Source organism: Harpia harpyja, chromosome 3 (assembly GCF_026419915.1).
Source record: "Harpia harpyja isolate bHarHar1 chromosome 3, bHarHar1 primary haplotype, whole genome shotgun sequence".
Classification (NCBI taxonomy): domain Eukaryota; kingdom Metazoa; phylum Chordata; class Aves; order Accipitriformes; family Accipitridae; genus Harpia; species Harpia harpyja.
The window spans coordinates 9,937,631-9,960,424 of record NC_068942.1 but is presented as its reverse complement, the minus strand read 5'-3'; the positions used below and the strand labels follow the sequence as shown (position 1 = coordinate 9,960,424).

At 43.0% G+C, this 22,794-nt stretch overlaps 1 protein-coding gene across 6 annotated transcripts in view; it reads right to left on the bottom strand.

Moving 5' to 3' along the window:
• The window catches only part of SESN1 (sestrin 1), an 84,315-nt gene that overhangs the window by 4,040 nt on the left and 57,481 nt on the right, over positions 1-22,794 (bottom strand). For 2 of the 6 annotated variants that reach the window (XM_052781353.1, XM_052781354.1), the window contains exons 2-6: positions 5,860-5,925; positions 4,732-4,932; positions 3,582-3,764; positions 2,021-2,263; positions 586-733 (exon numbers count right to left, since the gene is read on the bottom strand). In XM_052781353.1, the coding sequence (XP_052637313.1) occupies positions 586-733; positions 2,021-2,263; positions 3,582-3,764; positions 4,732-4,932; positions 5,860-5,925 (841 nt within the window). Of the gene's footprint in view, positions 1-585; positions 734-2,020; positions 2,264-3,581; positions 3,765-4,731; positions 4,933-5,430; positions 5,591-5,859; positions 5,926-12,700; positions 12,773-13,260; positions 13,372-13,404; positions 13,518-22,794 lie in introns of those variants that run through there. The other 4 variants (XM_052781356.1, XM_052781355.1, XM_052781358.1 and 1 more) reach the window with 4 other exon arrangements.

Genomic DNA, 22,794 nt, shown 5'->3' with positions numbered 1-22,794 from the left:
CCCTATCCCCTAAATCTAGCGGACATTTTGCTCCTAACGCAAGGGGTCTGTAAAAATGTCAAGGGAAAATCTGTTTTGAAGAGAGTGCCTATTAAAAAAGAGACCTCTAAGACTTCCATGCCAAGCTTATTTTAGAGGAAACGCTGTTGAACAGCCCACAACAACCTGAAGCTTGTAACAGATTAAGTATTATCTCACAGTCATCTGAAAAGTAATGTTTCATACACTTAAAATAGCTAAGTGTGTGAAGAACTTCTTTTTACAATGTCTTGCGAGACGCTTAAATCTCTTGTGAAACTTAAATCTCTCTCGAGAGATTCTATTTCTGTTGGAAATTTCTATTAAACATGATACTGGTCAGTAAGTATTATGGTGTGTTTGAGAGAAGCCACAAATCTTGGCACTACTTTGCTTTTAAGTGTTCCTGGAAGAAAACAAGGCACCCCTAATCTTGATCCCTTCAAAGAAATTTTTATGTTTTTGAGACATCTAATAACACTTTCTTTCCTTTTGTGGTAATAAGTGTTTCCTGAAGTGATTTGGGAAAGTCTAAATAAGTATATGTACACACTACATCTGTCCTACCTGAAGAACACACAAACATGCTTTCTCTCTTCTCTCTTTCAAAACGTGTAGCCATCTCTTCTTGGCTGGCTTCCTCTTCATCTCTACACTCCTGCAACTGCTTCATTTTCTCCATAAGAGCTTCAACTTCACAGACAGACTCTGTAGACTTGAAAAGGAGAGAGAAACATCTCATTTCCATGTAATGAAGTGACAACGATGGCAGAAATCGTCAAGCCAGAATATTTAAATACAAGCAATGTCCTTCATTTACATCTTTAAATACCAATTTTTCAAGGAAAACAGTTATTGAAAAAAATCTGTACTGACCCAACAGTTCAAATTTAGTCATCATCTTTTCTCAATTAGATCCCTGGTATTTTTAGCATATTTTAAGATTCATAGCTTTTTGGAACAAGTGGCTCTCACACTAAAATTAAAGTAATTTCTCTTACTTAATCTAAATGTTTAACAAGTGAAAAACAAGGAGCTGTAACAGAAATTCTAATAGAGGAAGTAACCACAATTTACTACCCAACTGTATTTTTCCCTTTCTCTGCTCACAGAGAAGAAACATACTGAAGGAAAAAGGAAGAGTGAGTGTAAATGCAGATTTTAATGAAGCCTCAGAGGAAAGCTAGTGCAAGATAATCTTATTTCACAAGAGCTGTTTTAACACCACAATACACTATTAATTTAATACCTGGTCTTGTAAAAATCCATCAGCACAAAGCAAAATAAGTTATCTTCAATTTATACCGTTCTGCCCCTTTCATCTCTGCCTTTTGCAGTCAGTTTGCTCCTTCAGAGAACCAACAAGCTCATCAGACAAAATTTAAATGCCACCCACACTACTGCAGTAAAGTCTCACAGGCAAGGAACCTGCACTGAAAATACCGTTATCGCTGTTCTTAAACCAACACTTAGTTCACATCATGCTTTTCACTGAGTGGAAGCAAGTACAGATCAGTGAGCATAAGTGCTGCAGGCAGGAAGTACTGTTTTAGAGACAGAGTCAGAAAATTGTGAATGATCTGTTGTGTGATGTATCACAAACAATTCAAGGCAACAAAGTCAAAGACTGGAATCAAAGGAAGGACCAACTTTCCACTGCACCCATGGAAAAAAGCATTCCTGGCCACTGCTGCCCAGGACACGTATCATGAACTAGCTGAGACCAGGAGTTAGGTCTCAGTTTGCCTATATGAACGACAAGAGACCAAAAAAATAGACAACTGAGAGATGGTATCTTTGTTTCTCCCTTCGGTACTTTCCCCCAGCTTACTAGCATCATTTCAGCTTCTCCTAAATGTTATCTTTTCAACTGGTTATGCCTCATCTGGATTAGGCTAATCAATCCTACTCTCACTGAACGAAAAGAGACGGACAGCCTCCGTGTATTACGTTTACAAAGAAACTACTACTATTGAAAGAGATTGTTTGTTCAGATACTTACTGGAATACTTCCAGTTGGGCTGGCGTGAATTTCGTCCACCCCGTGGTAACCATTTGTAATATCGCATATGCAGTAGTTGCTGACAGAAGGGGGCCTGAAGGTGTGACCACCTTCACAGTCGATCTCCGGGCTGATTCCACAACCGAACGTGAAGGAAGCAAGGGAGTGGTAGTGTGTAAGGAGAACGACTGCGTGGATCAGCTCTGCCAGGGACCAGCTATTCTCTTCAGTCTTCAAAAGTTGCTTTAAAAATAATGCAAGACCAAAGTATTAATTTCAAAAAAATCGTTCAAATGATCCCACCTTAGTGCAGTTTATCAACATTTCTTAGACCAGATAAAATTATTTTTCTGACATCCACAATTGCTTCCTAACTCTTTGCTGCCGTTCAGTGTGCTCAGTGTCCCGTTACCAGGTGACCTGCCAGCCACAGACTCGTGTGGTTAAGCCACACAGGAGACGACTTCTCTCCCCTCTCTGGCCCTCACCTATTGAATCAGCTGGGGTTTCTGTTTTGCGCCATATAGTTTGTATTGAGGCCAGACCGACTTGCATTGAAGTTTCACACCTCTGATGCAGATGCAACCACAACAGTTGCACGTTTCTTCAACTGGTCTTTACAGTCTCAGAAAACCCTGGCAACTCCTTGCAGAGCAGCTGTGTAAAAACCTGGCATTGGGGCCGGGCTCCCTCCATCTTGTCCCTGTGGGTGGAATGCTCTACATTCGACAAGAAGCTTCAACCCCAACTTCCCCTTCAGGCAGGAAAGTGTGGGAGGTTTGGGGCCTTCTGGCAGAGCACGCACGCCCTCCCCCACAGCCCAGCCTCCCAGCAGGACCCACCGCCGCCTCTCCACCCAGCAGACAGCACCGAGAAAGTCCCAGCACCCGCCGCCTCCTTGCTAAGGGTGAAGAGAAGAGAAGAGCAGAGGAGTCGCTCCAGTAACCACGGCCAGTCCCGGGGCAGGCATGCCACTGCCGCGAGAGCTGCCGTCGCCCTGGAAGCTGGCCGATGCGGGCAGCCCTCGGAGGAGGGGGCAGCAGGAGCGGCTGCTTGGTGGCTTGCTGGTGCTGCAGTCCTGGCTGGCTTGTACCACCACGGCTCCCCAGGGCTCTTCTGCCAGCCTGCTCCCTGCAACCCAGCCCGAAAACTAAGCGTTTGAACCCGCAGCAACTGAGACAAGAATGTGGTGATTGGTGTTCTGCCTAACCTCCAGCAGCATCTCAGAAATGCTCAGGGGGTTCTGGCTACTGAAAGCACACCACTTCAGGAAGGGCACATCTGAGCACATCGTCACCGCACCAACAGAACTCTGACATGACAACTCTGAAATGTCAGTGTCTTGTACATTAAATCTGTTGGTCATTTAGGACCAGTTATGATCATGTTAGTTTTCCAAGGTCACGAGTGATACTGTATCATGCAATACCACAGTGATATAACACTGAAATGAAAGTAACACAGAACATCTTTCACCCTGTCTGGCTCTTAACTCTTAAGAATCTGTGATTGCATTACTGAAAAATAAGGGTACTTTCACATTACACCATGAAAGATTTACTTCGATATGTTCTTTGGTGATAAGCCAGGGTCGGTGAGCCAACATTTTGTTCAGTTCTCCTAAATTCTGCAGTTTTTGAGGTGCATTTTCCAGACCATTCAACCATTTAGGGTCTCCACCGACATGAAGGAAGTCATTCACATGGAGGTTAACAAGGTAAGAGCACTGATGTCGTGCTGCAGCCTAGAATGGAAAACACAATTGTGATACAGAAAACAATTACACTAAGTTAGTGCTTTATGACAAATACCGTAAGTTATCATTTCCTCAAAATATTCAAGAATAAGACCTGCAGTGATCAAAGGCTGAAGTAAAAAAAAAAAAAAAAGAAAATTTAGATTAACACATCAGCCTGCTTTGATTATTGTTCTCACAACATAAATAATCCTCATTAATATACATTATAACTATGCTGGCTACAGGTGAAACATGCCTATATCCAGGGAGAAGGACAGGCATAGATTTACTGTATGTCCTGAAGGAAGTTACCCATACTGCATAGTACTCTCCATTGGAGAAGCAGCAAGGCTGCCTCTAGGTGAATCTTTACCAACAAAAACAAAAGCAGGTTTAGAACACAAGAGAGACTAAGGGCAGCTTTTCAGCAAAGAACAGACCCAGTATCATTTATTCAAACACTAATACTTTCCCCATCAAACTAAGACACAGCCCCACACTAATTCCAACTTCAGCAAGCAAAGATCATCGAATCAGCAGATTGGAAATTATGAAATCAACTACTTCTGGCAGAAAACTTGCTTAGAATTTAGAGATTCAGAAACAGATGATGGGACAGACTACTGAGTTAGAGGGAGGTGTATTCGACAGGACACACACAAAACCAAGCTTTCTTGAAAAACAGTTTCTGAGATACTAAGGAAACCAAAAATAAACAATTGTCTTATTTTTATAACAGATTTTTTTCCCCTCTTTCTCGCAGTCCTACTGAAACTATGAACATACAGTACTGGTCTTACGAAACAATTTGTAAACCAGACACAAATAAACCTACTCTGCTTTTCCCCTTAGCTCCTGGTGAAATGCCTTTCCAACTAGAAACTGCAAAACACAGTAATAACTGCTATTAAACAAGACCAGAGATTGTTGCCAAAGTGGCTGTTTCTGCTTGCTGCTTTATGTTCCAGCATACCATTATCCCGATGTAGTGTCGATAATGAAGCGGGAGTGGACCGTCCATTTGCAGTAGATAGTGCTGAGTTTTTAGAAAGCTTTCAAGATACTGTGGGTGGAAAACCATCACCAAGGTAACATTGTCCAGTCGGCCCAGCATAGCAAAAGTATCTGCAAACAGTGTGTGCATCATGGTGTCTTCGTTTCCCACTTGAATCGTCTGATTGAACGGAAAGAGCAATTAGCAATATTGTCTAAGAAGTACCAATAAAATAGTAAATACATATATTACCACAGCACCCAGAGGCCCCAGTGAAAGGAATTATATTATAGATCTATTGATGGCATTAAATCAGTGCACGTAAGGCAAGACACATGAAATCCCTTTAATACCTCTCATTTAGGAGATCACAAGTGGTTATATCAGCAAAAGGACATTTTTGGCTTAACACTTTCTCTCGTACCACACTGACTTCTCATTTTTAACTGTCTCACCTTCACTTTCTTGAATGCTCCAAATTGATCTAACTTAGTTTATTATAATAACAAAAAGCTAATTGAATCATCATTTTTACTAAGGGAAAAAGAGGGAAAGAAGTAAAAAGCTAGCTAAGATGACACAAGAGAGAAATAAAAGGAAATTGAAACTTCGGGCTCTAAAATTCCTAGAAAACCACAGGCACATTACTAACTTTTCCTCTGCTCCGAATTCTCTTACCAGACTATCAGGAGAGAAGCACCAGAAATGCTCAGCCACAGCACTCTGAAGCTTCTCAGATTATTCAGAACAGTAGAGGCAGCTCAAGAAAAAGCAACCACAGAGCAGGGGGCAGGTGCCTTCTGGACCAGTAGGAAATTACATCCGGATGTTCACAGGGAAACAGACACTCTTACAGAAAACAGTATCGGGTTTCTCTTATGCTAGATTGCAGTACAGGAGGGGTCATAACTATTCCAAAGCTCCCCAGGGCTCTCACTGCTTCTGTACACTAGAACTGTGGCCAAAGTCTCACCAGAACTGAATGTGATCATGACTGAAAATGTTTTGCAGCTCAGCAGCTGTCCTGAAACCAAATGTGGGTTACTAGTAAAAAGAGTGTTCCTTAAAAGCATAAAGTTCACTGTGTACTTGAAAACACTACCACACCTCTTTCTCGGGGATGAATCTGCTTGGTCCGTGTCCCAGTGGTCTAGGAATTCTTATTCCAAGTTCCTAGAAAAGAGAATTACACCATCTTAGCATTTAGTTACAAACAGCTTTTTAGCTGTGGCTGCAATAAAGAAGAGTTCTCCATTCAGAGTTGGGCTTATTTGGGTACTCATGGTACTCTTACCCGGGTACTTTTACTAGTACCGTTTGTACAAATGCAAATCATTTTTTATATAAGTGCTTTAAAATTAGCCACACTTGTTTACAGTTTACTGCCCCACTCCAGCAACAAAAAAAATCAACAACAAAGGCCCTGCCAACCAAAGAAAACACACACACAAATTTATATGCACACACACACACACACACTACAGCCTGGTTAACAGAAAATTCTGCATAAAGCATATTTTGGCAGGGTGTCCAGGACAAGAAGTTCAGTACAGAGCCGCTGTGTGCTTATGCCACTGATATAAAACAAGACTGGTGTGTGTGTACATCCGCAGTACGCCAGCACATAACACTCTGTGCATCTGTCAGGAAATGAAACAGCTGTAACCCTAATCAGATTTCTTTTTCCCAACCTCAAAGAGCTCTTAAACTGCTGAAAGTACCTGATCTACATTTGTATCTGCTTTCTTTTCAAGATAGGATAAAAAGCTATTCATGTTGGGAGGGAGGGAGAGGATTTTGCTCAATGAGAACAGAGGCAGCCACATCCTTGCACACAATTCTGTGGACATGATGGCTTGCAGGTAAGAGGGAGGCTGGATGCCCCTCCAGCAGTTCACTACTTGCCCTCTCCCTCAGCTAGATGAAGCTTTCTGCCAGGCGTACAGCACCCTGGGCCCTTCGTGCAGCCAAGGAGCAAACTGCATAAAAGACCTGGGTGAATTTGTGTCCTTCCTGTTAAACCATTCCATTTGGAAGGGTGGGAGCCATGGGTTCAAGGGCAGCTTCTGCGTTTGGCACAGAGCAGCCCTCAGAGAAGGCACAGCAGGGTCCACGGGGCACGTACCAAAGCAGGACACGGCCTCACCTCGCACATTCAAACGCGGCCACCTCCCCATCGCTACAGAGGCTCACTCCTTCATGTGCACAGAACTCGCTGCAAAACAGCTCTCCTGAAGGGATTACTCCCCAGCCAGCGGCATGGCTTCCCCAGGAAAGATGCCACACGGAGCAGCTCCCAACTGGGCAGCTGATGGCACGGTGCTCTTACAGATGGAGGGAGACCTGGGATTAAAGCTGGGAATGGAGCCGAGTGCTAAACACTAGGCTACATATAAACCAATGGTTTGGGCTCCTTATCTGTTCCCTCTCCCCTAGTCATCTTTTAAAACACATCCATTGCCTCTGCTCCATAGCCCAAACCACTAATTTTCTGATGATACCAACCCCCATCCAGGTTCTCAACTGGGTTTTTAGATGAATAAATACCATGTATTGGGCCATTTCAGGCCACACAGAGCACAGAAACACCTTCAGCTGTTTTAGGCCTCAAGAGCAAATGAGGCCCCTAAAAACTGCATTTGGCAGACAGCTTTTAACTTTGCTACATTTTCCCCACATAGATAAAAGGCTGTTATAAACAAGCAATACTGGTTGCACTCACTATTGCACTTTTTCTGTCTTTAGCTGAGGTTTCTATTTGCACAAGTTCATTGTACGAGAAGCAATTTTATTAATCAGTTACCGTTCCCTGAACTTTCCCCTAAGATTAAAAACAAGCTTCAGAGAGCCGGAAACAATCAGCACAGGTCTAAGTTGGAACTACCAGAGCCCATCAGACTCTGACAGTCTCCTTAAATCCTAAGTCAGATGCCTTCATTTCTCAAGTCTTATTTGGATAAAGTGAGATCAAAGGGCAGCTCTTACTACTATCTTTTTCCCTAGGACAGTAAAGTTTGTGATATAGCTTTTTCCTGCTGAGGGTCCCCACATTCAGAAACAAATTCTGCCTGTCGGCCAAGTCTCTAGCAATGCCACTTGTAGGATGGAATTTGTATCTTACAAACACCCTCTCTCCTCACAAAGCTCTAGCAGAGCTTCTTATCTCAGCTACAACACCATTAGCAAATTAGAGAAACATCTTACATCCAAATGACAAGGACGCAAGGAAAGCAAGGAAAAAAGTCTGTACACATCATTTAACTTAGCAGATGTCTGCAGTTCTCTGCCAACTCAAGCACTCCAAGAGAAATACCTGGAAATTTAATTCTTGAACAACTGTGTTTCAGTCTTCTCCTTTCCCAGAACAGTTACAGGAAGAAAAAAACCCAAGAATTAAGAACCTGAGATCCCAGGCTGCTAACATATTTTGCCTCAGAATCTAAAATACATCAGTATCAATACACTTTACATTTTTTAAAGCATGCAGAGGTCAAACTACTATGATTACACTGCATATAACAGGTTACATTACTTAAGTAACCAAACCCTCTCTGCAAAGTGACTTAAGAGTTTTTTGGAGGACTGAATAAGTTGCTTTGTTTTCCCTCAGGAGAGAAAGCATCCCCCTGAAATCATGGCACCAGCCTAGTACTTGGGAAGCCTGGGTTCAAGTCTCTGTTCTGACAGAGAGGTTGCAAAGGATTTGTGAAGATGAGCCTCAGTTTCCCATCTGCAAAATGGGGGTAAATATGTTTCTTCCAGAGGGTGCTGAGAACAGAAACAAGCTTGTTGTCATAAGGTGCATGGTTACCACAGTCATGAGAGTTGTATAAATTCTGACCCATTAGAAATCTTCTGAAAATTGTTATTGTTCAGTTACAAGCTATGGCAGACATTTAAAAACTGTTTTCCCCTCTTTTTCAGAAGCAGCATTTAATCAAGTTCTCCTAGTACTTGAGAAATAGCAGGCATCTCCAGGTGCTCCCAGTATCCCAACATTTCAAATACTATATAGACAACACAGTAATAATTCTCAAAACAGTGCTAGAGTACCTTCCCTTTGTTTTGAACATATTTCCATGTTCCATGATGCCCTTCACTAAGTCTCCATCTTCCAAATACACTCAAATCACAGAGCACCGCTCTCCAGCTTTCCCTCTCAAAACCAAGACCTGCATCCTGACCAGCTGCACCACCAGGTCTCTCTCCTGCACCTTCCTCTTAAAGAAGCACCTCACCTGGAGCACTGACAAGCACTCAGTGAAGCAATCAGGACTAGGATGATCAGCAGTTGCAAGCAACTGATTTTGGTTATTACAGAAGTACAAGCAATTTTCATGTGATTCCAGACCGAGTTGCATGCCGAAGTGACCTACTTACTGCCATTTTCTGCATCAAACTTCTCCCGGCTTCTTTCCTTCTGTTTGTTAACCTTGCCACACCACTTCCATTCAGTCTAGAAATTCTGCAGCTGAATACAGCTCCAAGCCCAGCAAAAAGCCAACCATGACTGAGGCTTTAGGGGCAAACAATACATCATCATCATAATAATAATGCATCAGAGGCGCTCCATCTTCGAAGTCAGAACACAGAACTCAGACAGATGGCTGCAAAGCTGAGCACCAAGGGTGGTACAGATTTCACCCTCAACACCCAAAAGCTCACAGCTAATGAGCCAGGTGGCAATCCACTCCACTGCTCACCTTGGAGATGTACCTTGACAGAGAAGCAAGACTTTAGCCATATAAATGCTGTATCACTATGCTGGTGGAGACTACCTCAGAAACCACAGAAAAGCCTCCTCTTTCCCCTCATGCAATCTAACTTGCATTTCTGTACAGCCACTATGATTATTTCCATGGGAACTACGTTCACCAAATACCTACCATTTCTGAATCTACATGTCCCTCATCACTGCTGTATCTGACCATCTCATCTCATGTATTTAATTCATGCAACATTCCTGTGAGGTAGGGCAAGTGTATTATCTGCCATTTAGAAAAAAAAAAATGAGAAACAGAAAAGCTGCATGTCTAACAGAGGCTGCTACAGAAGACTGATGCCTTGAGCCGAGATCTCTCAAGTCACGGGCTAATGCCCTAACCATCAGACTGTGTGCCTTTTCGGAGACTTCTCAGCCAGGAAATATGTTTTATGCAAATTTACACCAAGAAACAGCTCTTCAGAGCTGAGACAGAAAAGTTAATGAGACAAGTCTGCAAACTTAATTATATACTTCCCAGTTAGCATTCTCTCTCACCAGTCTGGCCCACTTAGTACATCCAACTCCACAATGACAACTAGACCAAAAATCTGTACTGCATGCACATACATGCTCAGAGAAGACCACTCTAAAACCGCAACCATGTATAAACTCATTCTACTTATGGCTTTTCTGTATCTTAAGACTCTGTCAATCAAGCCCACTTTTAGGTAACTTTTTTAAGCAACAAGAAGCATTCCATTCAAATTTAAGTAAAAGCTTGAAATGGAAAATTGAACTGCAGATGCTTTTAGAAGAGGGTTTTAAATACTTAAAAGTACAACACACATCATCTCTGCTAGTAACAGACCACCTTCTGCTTTGGTTCTAAACCTCTTTAAAATACAAGTGAAGAAAACAGAAAGTCACTTCTAAACAGACACCCAATATCAGAAATTCCACCTTGAAACACTGAAGCAGAGTTAAGTTACAAGCCCAGACACAGGGCCTCTGGAACAGGAACAGCTACCTAACCTTAGCTACAGCTCTTGCTCCATAGTGCACCTAAAATGCTTTTTCAGATCCCTGTTCCTCCCCCACTACTGGCTCCTGGCAGCTAGAGCTCTGCCTCTTATCACAAAACCTCTCCCAAAACTCGATTACAGTTTTGTCAGATGAGTATAGGGACTGTTATCAAACTGTTAATTCTCAGTCATTCAGAACTCACGAGCTGAGCACTAGCTATGAACCACAATCTTCAGACTGCTTCCCTCATGTTAGCACAGTGAGTCATTTTGCTCCCCTCAAGTACAGTCAGTACCAATATTAAGTGTTATATCTCCCAGAGAGACTTATTTACATACTTAAGCCTCCTCTAAATGGCAAAAAGAACATTCTACCATAGACAGGCAAAGTGAAAATATAATTATCGATTTACTTCACTAAACCACGTTTGGATTAACATCTTCACCTGAATCATCTGTCTCCTGATTAAGCACTAAATACTGGTAGATTCAAACAAAATTATACAAAAATCACACACTGTAATGCAATATAAAACAATCTAAAAGAGGGAGCCAGGGAAGGGAAATGAGTTTGAGGTGACCTTTTTTTGGAGGTAACATTTTCCTAGACAACCAGTGATCATTTTACATAATCTAAGTGCATTCCTACCCAAGCTTAGGGTTGAGAAGGGCACAATGAGCTGCGTATTAAAAACTCTTCAACACAGTCTCCTAGTAGAATTAACCCTCTCAACGTGCCAGTGCTGAAAATTCAGCTTCGTATACTATAATATGCATTTGAAGCTGACATTAAAAATACCCATTTAGAGCTTTATACGCTTGTAGGATAAAATGCCCCAAAGCATCTAAGTGTCCAAGCAGCTCGCACTGCATTTCCAAGGGAGACTTTGGCACTTATCAGTCTAAGAGGCCTGGTGCTGCTGCTGCTTCACTCACTGTGTCCGGTTCCTACTTCCCCTTTAAAGGTCACCGACAGCAAAACCTCACTGGTGGTGACACTGACAGGCTACAAATTTGGAGTTTCCTTGTTTAGGATCTTAACGACAATGACTGGCACAACTGGCCTCACAGGACAGGTTACTTATCATCAAGCTGATACATACTCAGCTTAAACGCCTTATTTTCAGTTCTGCTAAATGCAGTAGCTACTGTAGTGTCCTTATCAGATGGGTATCTTTTGGAAATGAAGGGATTAAGAAACAAAGAGTAGTGATTAACTATGATTCTTTTCCTACAAACACTAAAAAAAAAAAAAAATCCTATAAATCCTACACCTTTCCTAAATGTGAGGCTACACAGAACTGGCAGTTTTTCCTATTTTATTCATTTACCTAATCCAGAAGTAGCTGCAATTGTTGTGGCTTTCTCAAACAAACCATGATTCAAGTTAAAATGACAGAAAAATGATCCCCAAAATGCTCATGTACTCTAAATTTCTGCACTAGTTCCATTTTTCTGTGTGTCTCAGACTGTCATTCAACCGAAGCACTAGACATGTCTGCACTTGCATGGATTTAAAGAACTGAGAACAAGTACTCCCCCTCTCCTACAAAGCACTTTGTTCCACAGACCTGCTCTTCACTGGAACTGTTTCTATTTCACACAGAATACATTATTCTTATATGAATTTAAATACTTAAATTATTTTAATTTAAATATCAATAAGTGTACTTTCTCTGAATGTCTCAAAGTCTTTTGAATACCAGATTTTAAAAACATCCAACTAGTTTACGTGACTTGATTCAAGGCAGAAATCAAGGCAAGTGAGTGTGTGCCCAAGGTCACACACCCTGTTCACAACAGCAAGAATAAAAGCAAAGCCCAGACTCCTCAAGTCTCAAGCTCTAACACCTCTTCTCTGGTCATCTTTTAGGACCAAGCAGTAAGAGTAGGTCCAGCTGCAGTAGTCTCAAGGCACCTAAGTGCTACCTATTCTTCCTCAGCAGTAACAGCTCTTCCTGGAGTGGTTTTGTGACACAACTGCCTAGAGACCACAACCCAATTTACTTTTGATGTGACCTCACTGAAACCAAGAGGCTCAATTTCAACGATGAGTGCCTAGCTTTTCTATATGCCAGTTCTGTAATGTGTACAATGAAACAAAAAGTATTAAAGGGCAAAGGATTAGGAAGGAATGCCTGCAATTTCCATGCTGTAAACACTGTTTAAATACCAATAAATCAGTGACACAGAAGGAAACAAGTTTAAACGTGACAGTTACCGTTTGCATTATGTAGACTGTACTGCTGGATTATGTCAAAGCAAAGCAATTTGTATCCAGGTGGTACTAGACCTGTACAAACCAGAAAAATACAAAATAGTTTCTGTGGCAACCTGCAGCAGTTCGAGGACTGAAAAATCTCCTTTAAAAGAAGAATCTTAACGCGGTGACTCTAAGAAACTTACAAGAGAGATCCAAAGCAGCATTTTAATTCCCGTCCAAAAAACCGCTATTGACTTGCATTTGTTTACAGTTACAGCAAGCTCTTCTCTATCAGAAACGCAAGACCAGCCTCACTGTTTCAAAAGGATAACCCAACTCTGTGCAAGAGCGAAATAAACACCGGGCCATTCAGAGGCAAAACCTACTTGGACGGGCCTAAAACCCCAGCAGAGACACCCCACCACCACACACACAAGCGGTACGCTGCCCTTCTGGGACCAGCTGGGTCCTGGGGGGGGGTGCTCGCCACAGCACCTGCACGGCCACCGCAGGCAGCGGCCGCGGGATCTCCCGCAGAACGGAGCTAGAAAGGACCTGCAACCTCCCCCCCGAGTTACCCTCCGGCAGCTCTGAACGACGTCTCTGCGGGTCGAGCGAGGACCCCGCAAGGAAGCACCGCTCCCGCCTCCCCGGGGAGGCTCAGCCCTGCGGGGGCCAGGCGGTGCGGACGCGGCCGCGGCCTCTCGCCACCCGCGGGGTACCTGGTGCTGGGGGCCCGGCCTCGCCACCCTCATGCCGGGGCTGGGGCTGGGCTCGCTCGGCAGCCCCGCCGCGGCTCTGCCGCCCCGCCCAGCGCCGCCGGGGCGGGGGCCGGGGCCGGCCCTCCCCGCCGGGGCGGAGCAGCGGGCGGGGGAGAGCCGGGGGCTTGCTCCCTTTTCCCGGTGCCTGCCAGCCCCCGGGAAGGCCAACACGTGCCCCCGGACCGGGCAGAAGAGGGGGAAGCCGCGGCCCGGAGCCGTCCAGCCCGGGGGCAAGTGCCCCCGCAGAGCCCCAGGCCACCCCCCAGTCCACCCCGCCCCGCCTCTCCGTGCTGCCCCCGGGCCGGCCGGAGGGCACGGCGGAGGCGCAAGGGCCCCTCTCCCCCGGAGACCCGGCCTCCTCCGCTCCGCTCCCCTCCCCTCCCCTCCCCGGGGGAGCTCTTTGGACACCACTTTTCTTTTTCCTCCCCCATGTTCCTTAGCAAGAGTTTCTACCTTCTCTTTAAGCAACAAAGTCATTATGGCTTTTGAACTGAGAACTCGCAGGAGGTTAACGTTTTGTAGATACTTGTGTGACTAAGCATGCTGCTGCAGAAAGCTGGCCTCCTGCCTATTCCCAAGATCGTAACAGTCCTGAGCAAACATGTTTTGCAATCACATCAGCAAAACACTCAGCCTTTGTTTGCAACGGGCTGTACTTCTCCCGTCGACCCCCCAGGGCTGTAAACTCTGCCAGATGCTTTTATCTCCCACCTCTTTTGGTTTGGGATTTTATGGCATCAATTATTTCAAAAGAAATGAGTCCCTGAGCTGGCCCACATTTTTTTTTTTTTTCCTTCCACTTATAAAGCTAAATTCTGTTAGATCATTTTCCTTCAAATACTTTGAATTAAGAGGAGAACTTCTATTGCAGTTTTGATGGGAGGAGGCCAGGACAGCTCCCAACCCCTGAACATACTAATATATAGGGGAAGAAGGCTTCTGCTCACAATTCAGGCTGCTCGGTTTTGAGTCCTACCAAGCTATCTAACAACCAAGCAGGGAAATTCCATGACGCTGAACTTTACACTTCTGTTAAATGTAAAACTGAACACTGAAAAATCGTTCACAGGCTGTTCCTGTTATGGGTGTACAAATCTTGCAGTGAAATGCAAAGAACACTGAGGACAGTGCTGTCAGGGGAACGTGGCAACACGCCTCAAGGCAGCAGTTCTGCACATTTCTAATGCTAAAGCTTTAAAGGCTTCCTTTCCTCTCCACTTCCCAACTACCACCACCACCTCTCTAGGCTATGCAATTGACTCTGGAGAGCTAAAGGACACTCTACTTCTGAAGGCTTAGCAGCACTTACAAAGTTAAATTACCTAGAGGTGCCCAGGTACCACAGCTCCTTACTTGAGGCCTTGGCTTTAAGCTGCCAAGTTTCTCCAGAAGAAATGAAGTATGCTTTGTACCTACTTGCACTTCATAAAATGCTCAACAGAAGCGTGGAAAAAGAAGAATGCAATACTGGCAAGGAAGATTGCATTTTGTGAGCTAATAAAGTAAACTAATGAAGAACACTGTTTAATTCCCACTGGCTACTTCCTTACTTCAGGCCAAAACATAACAGAAAGAGAAGGAATGGGCTCCTCTTGCAACACAGGCAAAGAACTGGCTTGTGCTCAGAAAAACTGTTGAAAAAGAGAGTAATTACCTGAAAACTGAAACGCAAGAAGATGCCTCACCATAAGAAGTCTTCCTGGGTGTCAGATGAAAGGTCATCCTCTTCAATGAATTTGTTAATACACTTGGGGGGGGGGGGGGCGGGGGCGGGGGCGGGAAGGGCAGCACTCCCTCAGTTCCCTGAAGTGTTTTTCACTCACTGTGGCCGATTGCCCTGCCTGGATATTTGTGAGGAAGCTTGTTTATGTTAACAGTTGCTCCTATACAAAGAACCTTGGCAGATACAGATTTTTCTCTGACGTCATCCAAGGTAAATTCCCCCTCATTAAACAACCAACTCAACAGCAGAAGGTAGGAAATTATACCGTGTTCTTTGCTTTCTCTATCAGAATAGATGAAGGCAGTGACAGCATGTCAGAAAAAGCAGGTACAAAGGGGAAGAGGAAGTTGCACAGCCGTAGCAAACAAATAATGGTCTTAAAAGCTCTCCCATATGGCCTGAGTACACAAGCTCTGCTCAGGCCCCAGGTATGTCTCTGCCTTAGCAGAATCTTATCACCCCAGTCTGCTGCAAGTGCTTTCTCCACCCCAGCCCTCATGCAAGTATTTCAAAATGCAACTCCTCCAAATCAAAGAACACGCGAACCCAAGCCACGTGCTCATCTATAAATCAGTATGCAATTGTAGACTGAAATTATTTCCATTTGGGGGCTAGTAAGACAAGCTACATGAGCAATTTCATGAGGGAATATGGTTTGACACTGGCACAAAGTTCATTCAGGTACTAACGCGTGCAGAACCCAGTGCAGCCGGGGGACACGGGGGCAGATCTATGGTACAGTTTGCATAACTTGAGCATTCCCCTGGGGAAACACAACAGTATGTTTGACCATGTATTGATGCAAGTAAACAGAGATCTAGAGAAATGCTTATAAGGGAAAAAACAACAACAAATGTTTAACATGAAAATATCGATAGATAACAAGTTTCCTTTCACCCAGAAAGAGTGTATTATAGATACAGATGAAGTCACCTAAAGCAAACACCACCTAAAGCATGGAAACATACTCTTTCATAGCAAGCACTTCCATAAAAGCTGCTTGCATAAAAGGATGGCATTTAACATCTGTGTACTCTAAGTTAAGTCATCACAAAAAGCAATTTTTCTTTATCACTACAGTTAAAGAAATGTCCTGGTGAAGCTAAAAGGAGACCAACCAGTTACAATGTGAAAAGCCTGATCCTGCAAACACATACATCTGCACTCAGCCCCTGTAACTTGGAATAGCTCCGTTTCAGTCCAATACGGGGACTTTTTAGAGTCAAGTTCAGCACAAACAGATGACTCTGAAGAACTGGCAAACCAAGATCTTAAATTCTTTCCGTAGAAAAGCTATCCAAGCAGGAGCACTTGAAATGCCTGTTACTGCAATGCCCTGGACATCAAATTAGTATCTTGGAAGACGATCAGATGATTCTTTCCCAGGAACATTTAGAAGTAAAAACCTAATTCTTCAGGGCTCTGAGCTACCTGATTTGTATTAGTTCTTAGGACTGGATTTCTCTCTCTTGTGGTTTCGTAAGGTAGTGCCAGCTGTGGCAAGATGTAGCAAGCTTAGCAGAATGGACGTGAATACCAGCAGTCACGTCCAAGTGTCTTTGAACCCCCTGAGATGGCTAATGGCCACAGATGCATGGTGTCTCCCATCTGCAGCTACGCCAGCTGAAGAGGTTACTGCACTAACCTGGGTGTCACTGCCTCCCGGGAAGGTCGGGTGTCTCTCCTAAGACCTGCCCACCCAGCTGCTGCAAACAGCACTCAGTACTGCACAGTCCAAGGAAGCGATTGGAGGACTATTTTGGGTTGAGGAGGGTTGATTTAATTGGTTTAGCTCACTTCAACTGATAGAGGTTAGGCATTACTAATAGTGAACAGATCTCAGGGAATGTAACTCCTAGCAAAGCAGCAGCAATAAAAGCATGGGGGCAAGAATGTCTTCAACCAGAACAGCTCGAGCAGCTCCACCTAATCTGGCACCTTAATAAAGTCACCAGGTGTTTCAGCAATGACTAAGCAGCCCCACACTGGCCACTCTGAACATTTCCCTGTGGATTCCTCTCATTCCTCACTGTCCACAGCCACTACCCTTTTCATAACAAATTTCAAATGTATCTCCTAATCTCTTCTATCCCTTTATTATATATTTGTTATTTCTAAAATAGCAAAAATCTTTATCATGATAACAATATGGGAGGCACAGCAATTGAACCATTCATTACAGTGATGAAAGAATTTAAATTAAATAGAAGAATATATCATCCTAGCATATGAGTCAAGAAAAAATGGTCAGTGTTTCAAAGCATTCTTCTTGATTTAACCTTAACGATCTGACTTGTCAGTCGTCAAAAAACTCACTCTATTATTAGAATTAGCACATAATTCTAGGGAGGAGGATAAACTGTATTCTTTGTACAATCTAAATTCTTGCTGTATGTGTCAAAAAGGATCAGCCCTTAGGAATGGCATTGTACCCGATACCTTTATAATAATAATAAAACCAAGTTGTTCATGAGAATGGAGGGCTGACAATTGGCCACATCAGGAAACAAATTTAGACCAATATATAGAAGCTTTCCTTTTGTAGTCTTTAGGATTGCAAGGCCAGCTAAGACTTAACATTTTACAGTATTCAGAGATTATACTTATTTGTCTGTTCTTTGAACCTTATCCATCCTTGAAAGGCTATTTTTCTATTTCTAGCTCTTCCTTACATTCTGCTTTCTTAATGGCCACATCTTCAGCTTTAATGGGCAAATTACGTACAAGTAATCAAGGGGTTTTGTGAGTAATTACAAATCAGGTCATTCCTAGCCCACTGTATCCCCACCAAAAGACCCAGCATCTTTTCTCTCAGAGCTGCAAGAGGCTGTGAGACTCGGTTGTTACACATGAGCTGTTTGCACAGTTGACTGACTTTAACTGACCAAGCTCCAGGAACTCCAGTGGCTTTATCTGTTCCCTGAACTACTTGTTCATCACTCAGGACTCTTATTCCCCCAAAACAGTCATTCCTCTGGTAATTTCTGCCTTTAAGATTCTACCACCCCCACCTCTAAACCACAAGTTGTTTTTGTTTTTTCTCTCCCCAAAGATTGTCCAAGTTTAACATTCCCTTCTGCAGTTATTAGGTAGCAGAAGTACAAAGTTTAATTTAGGGAGCTATAAGAAGTTGAGATCCTGAGATTATTCATGCTTTGGCAAGGAGACCAAAACAGACTTACGGTTTCTAAGACTATTAAAAATAGGTAGATTAAAGATGCATATCTGAAGCTTAGTAGATTGAAAGAATGTCTTACCAGATTATTCTTCCTCCTTTTTATGAGAGTACACAGCTCCTCCTAGGCTGATAAACAGCAGCTGAACTATAGAAGTTGTTTGTCTGGCTTGCTGTGAATATGCAGCGTTAGAGAAGTGGGTTCTTCTGATACTGTTCTGAGGTGGCTCCAGGCTCATGCACTGTGCAAGAATACTCTGGTTAACAACAAACCCCAGACCCAGGTCTCCCAAAATGAAAGTCCGTGTTAACTAGTTTCAAAATTGACCTTGGTAACTCACAGGTAACTTCTGATCTTTTGGTAGCTAGAGGGTGCATGGAGAGGGGATCAGTTGCCCAGCTGCGGATTGCTGCTCTATGGGGAATGGAACATCTGCAGGCTGCCAGCCACTCTGCAGTCTCTCTCAGTACTAAATAAACATTAAGGTTAAAAAAACCCCTAGTTTAACCTTAATGAAAGAATGTATTTGGAGTTCAATCAAGAAAAATAAAATTTAACATAGCTCATAGCTGTCTAGAACTGGTTTGGCCTAAAGAGGTCTCCCCTCTTCCCTTCAGTTAGCAAACTGCCAGGTCACACCAATGCCCAAGACATTTTGCACAGCTCCTTGGAGTTGGGATCAATTTTACTATCTTTTTCTCAGGCCCTTGCTCCCCAAGATGAATCCTGAAAAGGGACAAATATCCTTTCTCAGCTGAGTGAAAATTGGGAACTTCCCGCATCTCCCTAGTCCTCAATTGATTCAGTTAAGAGCAATGAGACAATGCAGTACCTTACTTGCTGTGCTACCTGAATGCTGTCTGACCGTGCTTCACCACTATCATGTAAAGATGCTGTTGGAAGGCCTGTCCTACACAGATGGAAGTTGCCTTATAATTCTGGGCAACCCACTACAAACAAAACCTTTTACACAATGTTAATGTGTGGCTTCAAAGTAAGGGAAGGCCAGCTGAATCATCTCTTGTGTGAGTTTAAGGTTTCTGGGCTTTTTAAACTGCATTTGACCTCAGAAATAGTCTTTATATAAAAGAGAAGAAAAAGCAATGAAATGCATCTCATTATTAGCTTCTGACAGAAATCAGACACAACAGCAAGCACATGGGGGAAAAAAAATGCCTTTAGGAGTACTGGAGTGGTACACCTGCCTTACTGGAACTGGGTGAGACCATGGCAGCAGGTGACCCAGAGCTGCACTGCTGTGAGGTTACAGTGAGTATGCAGGAAATGCTGCGCAAGTGTCCTGTGAAGAAGTTGCAACTAAGACCTACTTTCATACTCTGGTACACACAGACATGCAACCCAGAAGCTCTTCTCCTCACCAGAAGCTTTTTGTTATCTTTACCCTTAGGGGCCCAGGTGTATTTCTAGAAAATTGCTTGAAACTCTGACCTGAAGCTCATGCCTGACTTGATTTTGCAGACGCAACAAGCAAAAAGCTTATTTCTGCAGAGCCTTCACCAAGGAAGAAGCTAGCAATTTATAAAATGCTCTGTTAGACATCTTCAAGTCAACGCTTCATCTCACATATATCCACACTACAGCCAAAACTTAAGTGATCTTTTTTTTTTAAATAAATTCAACGTTTTCCCCATGAAAAGACAAGCAAGAAGAATGGAATGCAACAAAAGCATGTCATGTCATTTAATGCACTTCAAGAAGACTCTCAGCTATTTTTCTATATCTTGATTGTTACAATGAGATAAAATCAACTGGAATAGTACTAAATGAATATGGGAAGTACCACTAGAGATTCAGGAACGCTTATATCAGTAACTGCAGTTTGGGGAACTGGTTTGTGGCTTTCTTCATACGCTTGCCACATTGAAGGACATGCTCACTGTGCCTCAGAGCAGCAGACAGGAGAAAAAAAACCCAAACCAACCACCAGCTATTTTGTTTTCAGTTTTCACAGTCTAGCTGTGACCCAAATAATATATGTTATTTATCTGAGTTTGTGAGTTTTGGAAAACCATCAAAGTTTTTTTTATTAGGAAAAAAATCCAAATACCTATAAAGCTGTAGTCCCCTTGCAATTTCTGTAATGACCTATCTTGATAGTAAGGTTGCAAGTTCCTCAAGACTGAATCTCTCTCCATATTTGTTTAATATATAGAGCCAAGTACAATAATATTATAGGATTTATCAACTCCTTTAGAATATTATCATGGCAAATAGTTAAGTACAAAAGTAAGTAACATCATCCTAGACAAGTAACTCACATCATTTATTTAATGATAGCAGGTAAGAAAACAGATCATCCTCTAGGTACTGTTCAACACCTGATTGTTAAAAGTTAAGGAGATACTACAAGATCCGCCATTTTCATATCAAATCTGTTTCTTTTATACTCAAAAAGAAACCCATGAAGACCTCTGCTCGAGGAGAATCATGAAAATAAAACCTAGATGAATCGTGTATTTCTTGCCATTTTGGGCAGCTACTGTTGGTGTTTTGTTTAAATTCAGACAGCACTATATTCTTCATTCTTCCCTATTTGAGAATATAACACGGCTAAGACATTTTGACCCAAATCAGTTTATTGGCCTTTGCTTTCTAAAACAGAAGAACTGAAAAAAGCACTGCTTTCTTGCTGATACAAATCCTAAAAGATCTGGTCAGTCTCCTACTCAGCAATCAAGACCATTTCCTACAGTGGGTTTTACTAGTTTGACACTTGCATTAATATGCCATTTCCTTCTCTTACTGTAAGTTAAAAGGACACTGACACCTGCCCAGGGGGTACAGCAGGGAGCAGAAGCCCCCCAGCCCTTCAGGGGCCACCCCTGCCCTGTCACTAGCAACACTGACAGCCAACACCCGCTCTGACGAGCCCCAGAGCGGGCGCAGTGAGCTGCAATGCCACCACCAGCACGTGCTTCAAGGACATTGTACACGTGCTCCTGTCAAACGCAGCACAACTTCTGCATCCTCCTAAATTCTGGATTTCTCTGGAGCTTAGAGAGCTCCCTCAAGGCCCCTGGCACAAGCTGCCCTGCCACCAAGCTTGCCTACAGGACCATCTCCCTACCCTCCTACCCCCACCATTGCCACCTTGGCGCTTTTCCACAGGCCACAGAGGCTTTGGGTCCCTGCAGGACAACTGTAAAATCACAGGGAGATTTCTGCAACTGAGCTGTTTGGGATCTCAATAAAACCACAAACTTTTCTGGGCTTTGCAATGCTGCTGTCTGCAATGATGACGTCCAGACAGTGGAACTGTTAATACCTTGCCCCACTTACCTTCTCAAATGCATATTTGCTAGGGGAACTAAGTCAAAACAGACTTGAAACCAATTCTAGCACTTTCTGTTCAAATACTGTTAAGTGTCTTTGTTTTTTTGAAAGAGTTAACCGCAATATTGGAACTCAGCCTTAAATCCACTGTTTGTTAACAATCGTAATTTTAAGTCAACCACTTGCTATTGCGAGAGAGGAAAGGCCACCTACCATTGTTGGACCACCCTGACTACTTACTATACAGCATTTTAAACATGCAATACTTCAAAAGTCCTGGGAAGGGCCAGCACTGTATGTGTAGCCTGTCAGATTCAAATGAACTGAAACCACACACAAAATACACACAGCAGACGTGCTGCAGAAGACACAATGCTCTCAGATTTCCATAGCAGAATCAATATTTTGCAATCAAGCTAGCATTAAAGCCTGATTTATAGCAGTTTGCAAACGTAAATAAACAAAGTACAAGTAAATACAGAAAAATGCACACATACCATCCTAAACACACACAAATTTTACTAAGATAGTATTAAAATAGGGATAATGTCCTTAAATAAGGGTTTTGGTGTTTACAGTTCATATTTGAGCTTATAAATCTGTTTCACTGGATATGAAGCTATAGCATTCAAACACCTTCTCATTTTGTCAGTAAAACTACAAATCTATACCTGTCCTTCTGCTTCTCACGAGCATGACAACTGCCCTCTAGCTGCTCAGCAGGGATTCCAGGTCAGCAAAACAATGCAGCAAATGAAAACTTGTGCAGAACTGGACCATGTTTCCACTACTGATGAAGATGCAACAATGATCACTGAAGCCTGTAACTAAACTACTAGCAAAAAACTCTGGTTGATTTGCTGACATGCCTATATTAGTAACAACAACAGAGAGGATGATTTCTCTTTATCAGGGTGTGTTTGTCATCTTCCTGAGAAGTCCTCCTCTTGAGAGACACTACCACAAAAATAATTCAATTATTTTTGTAAATGTAAAGATAAATTTCATAAGAGTAGCAAATTATTTATAATTTAATGTGAAATGTGACTTGAAAGAAATTTACATGTATCATCACACTGTTCTGAAACTGGTAGGACTGAGGCTAAGCCAAGTTTGGATGGTAGCCAACAAGGGCCAGAGACCAACTCCTAGACCTGT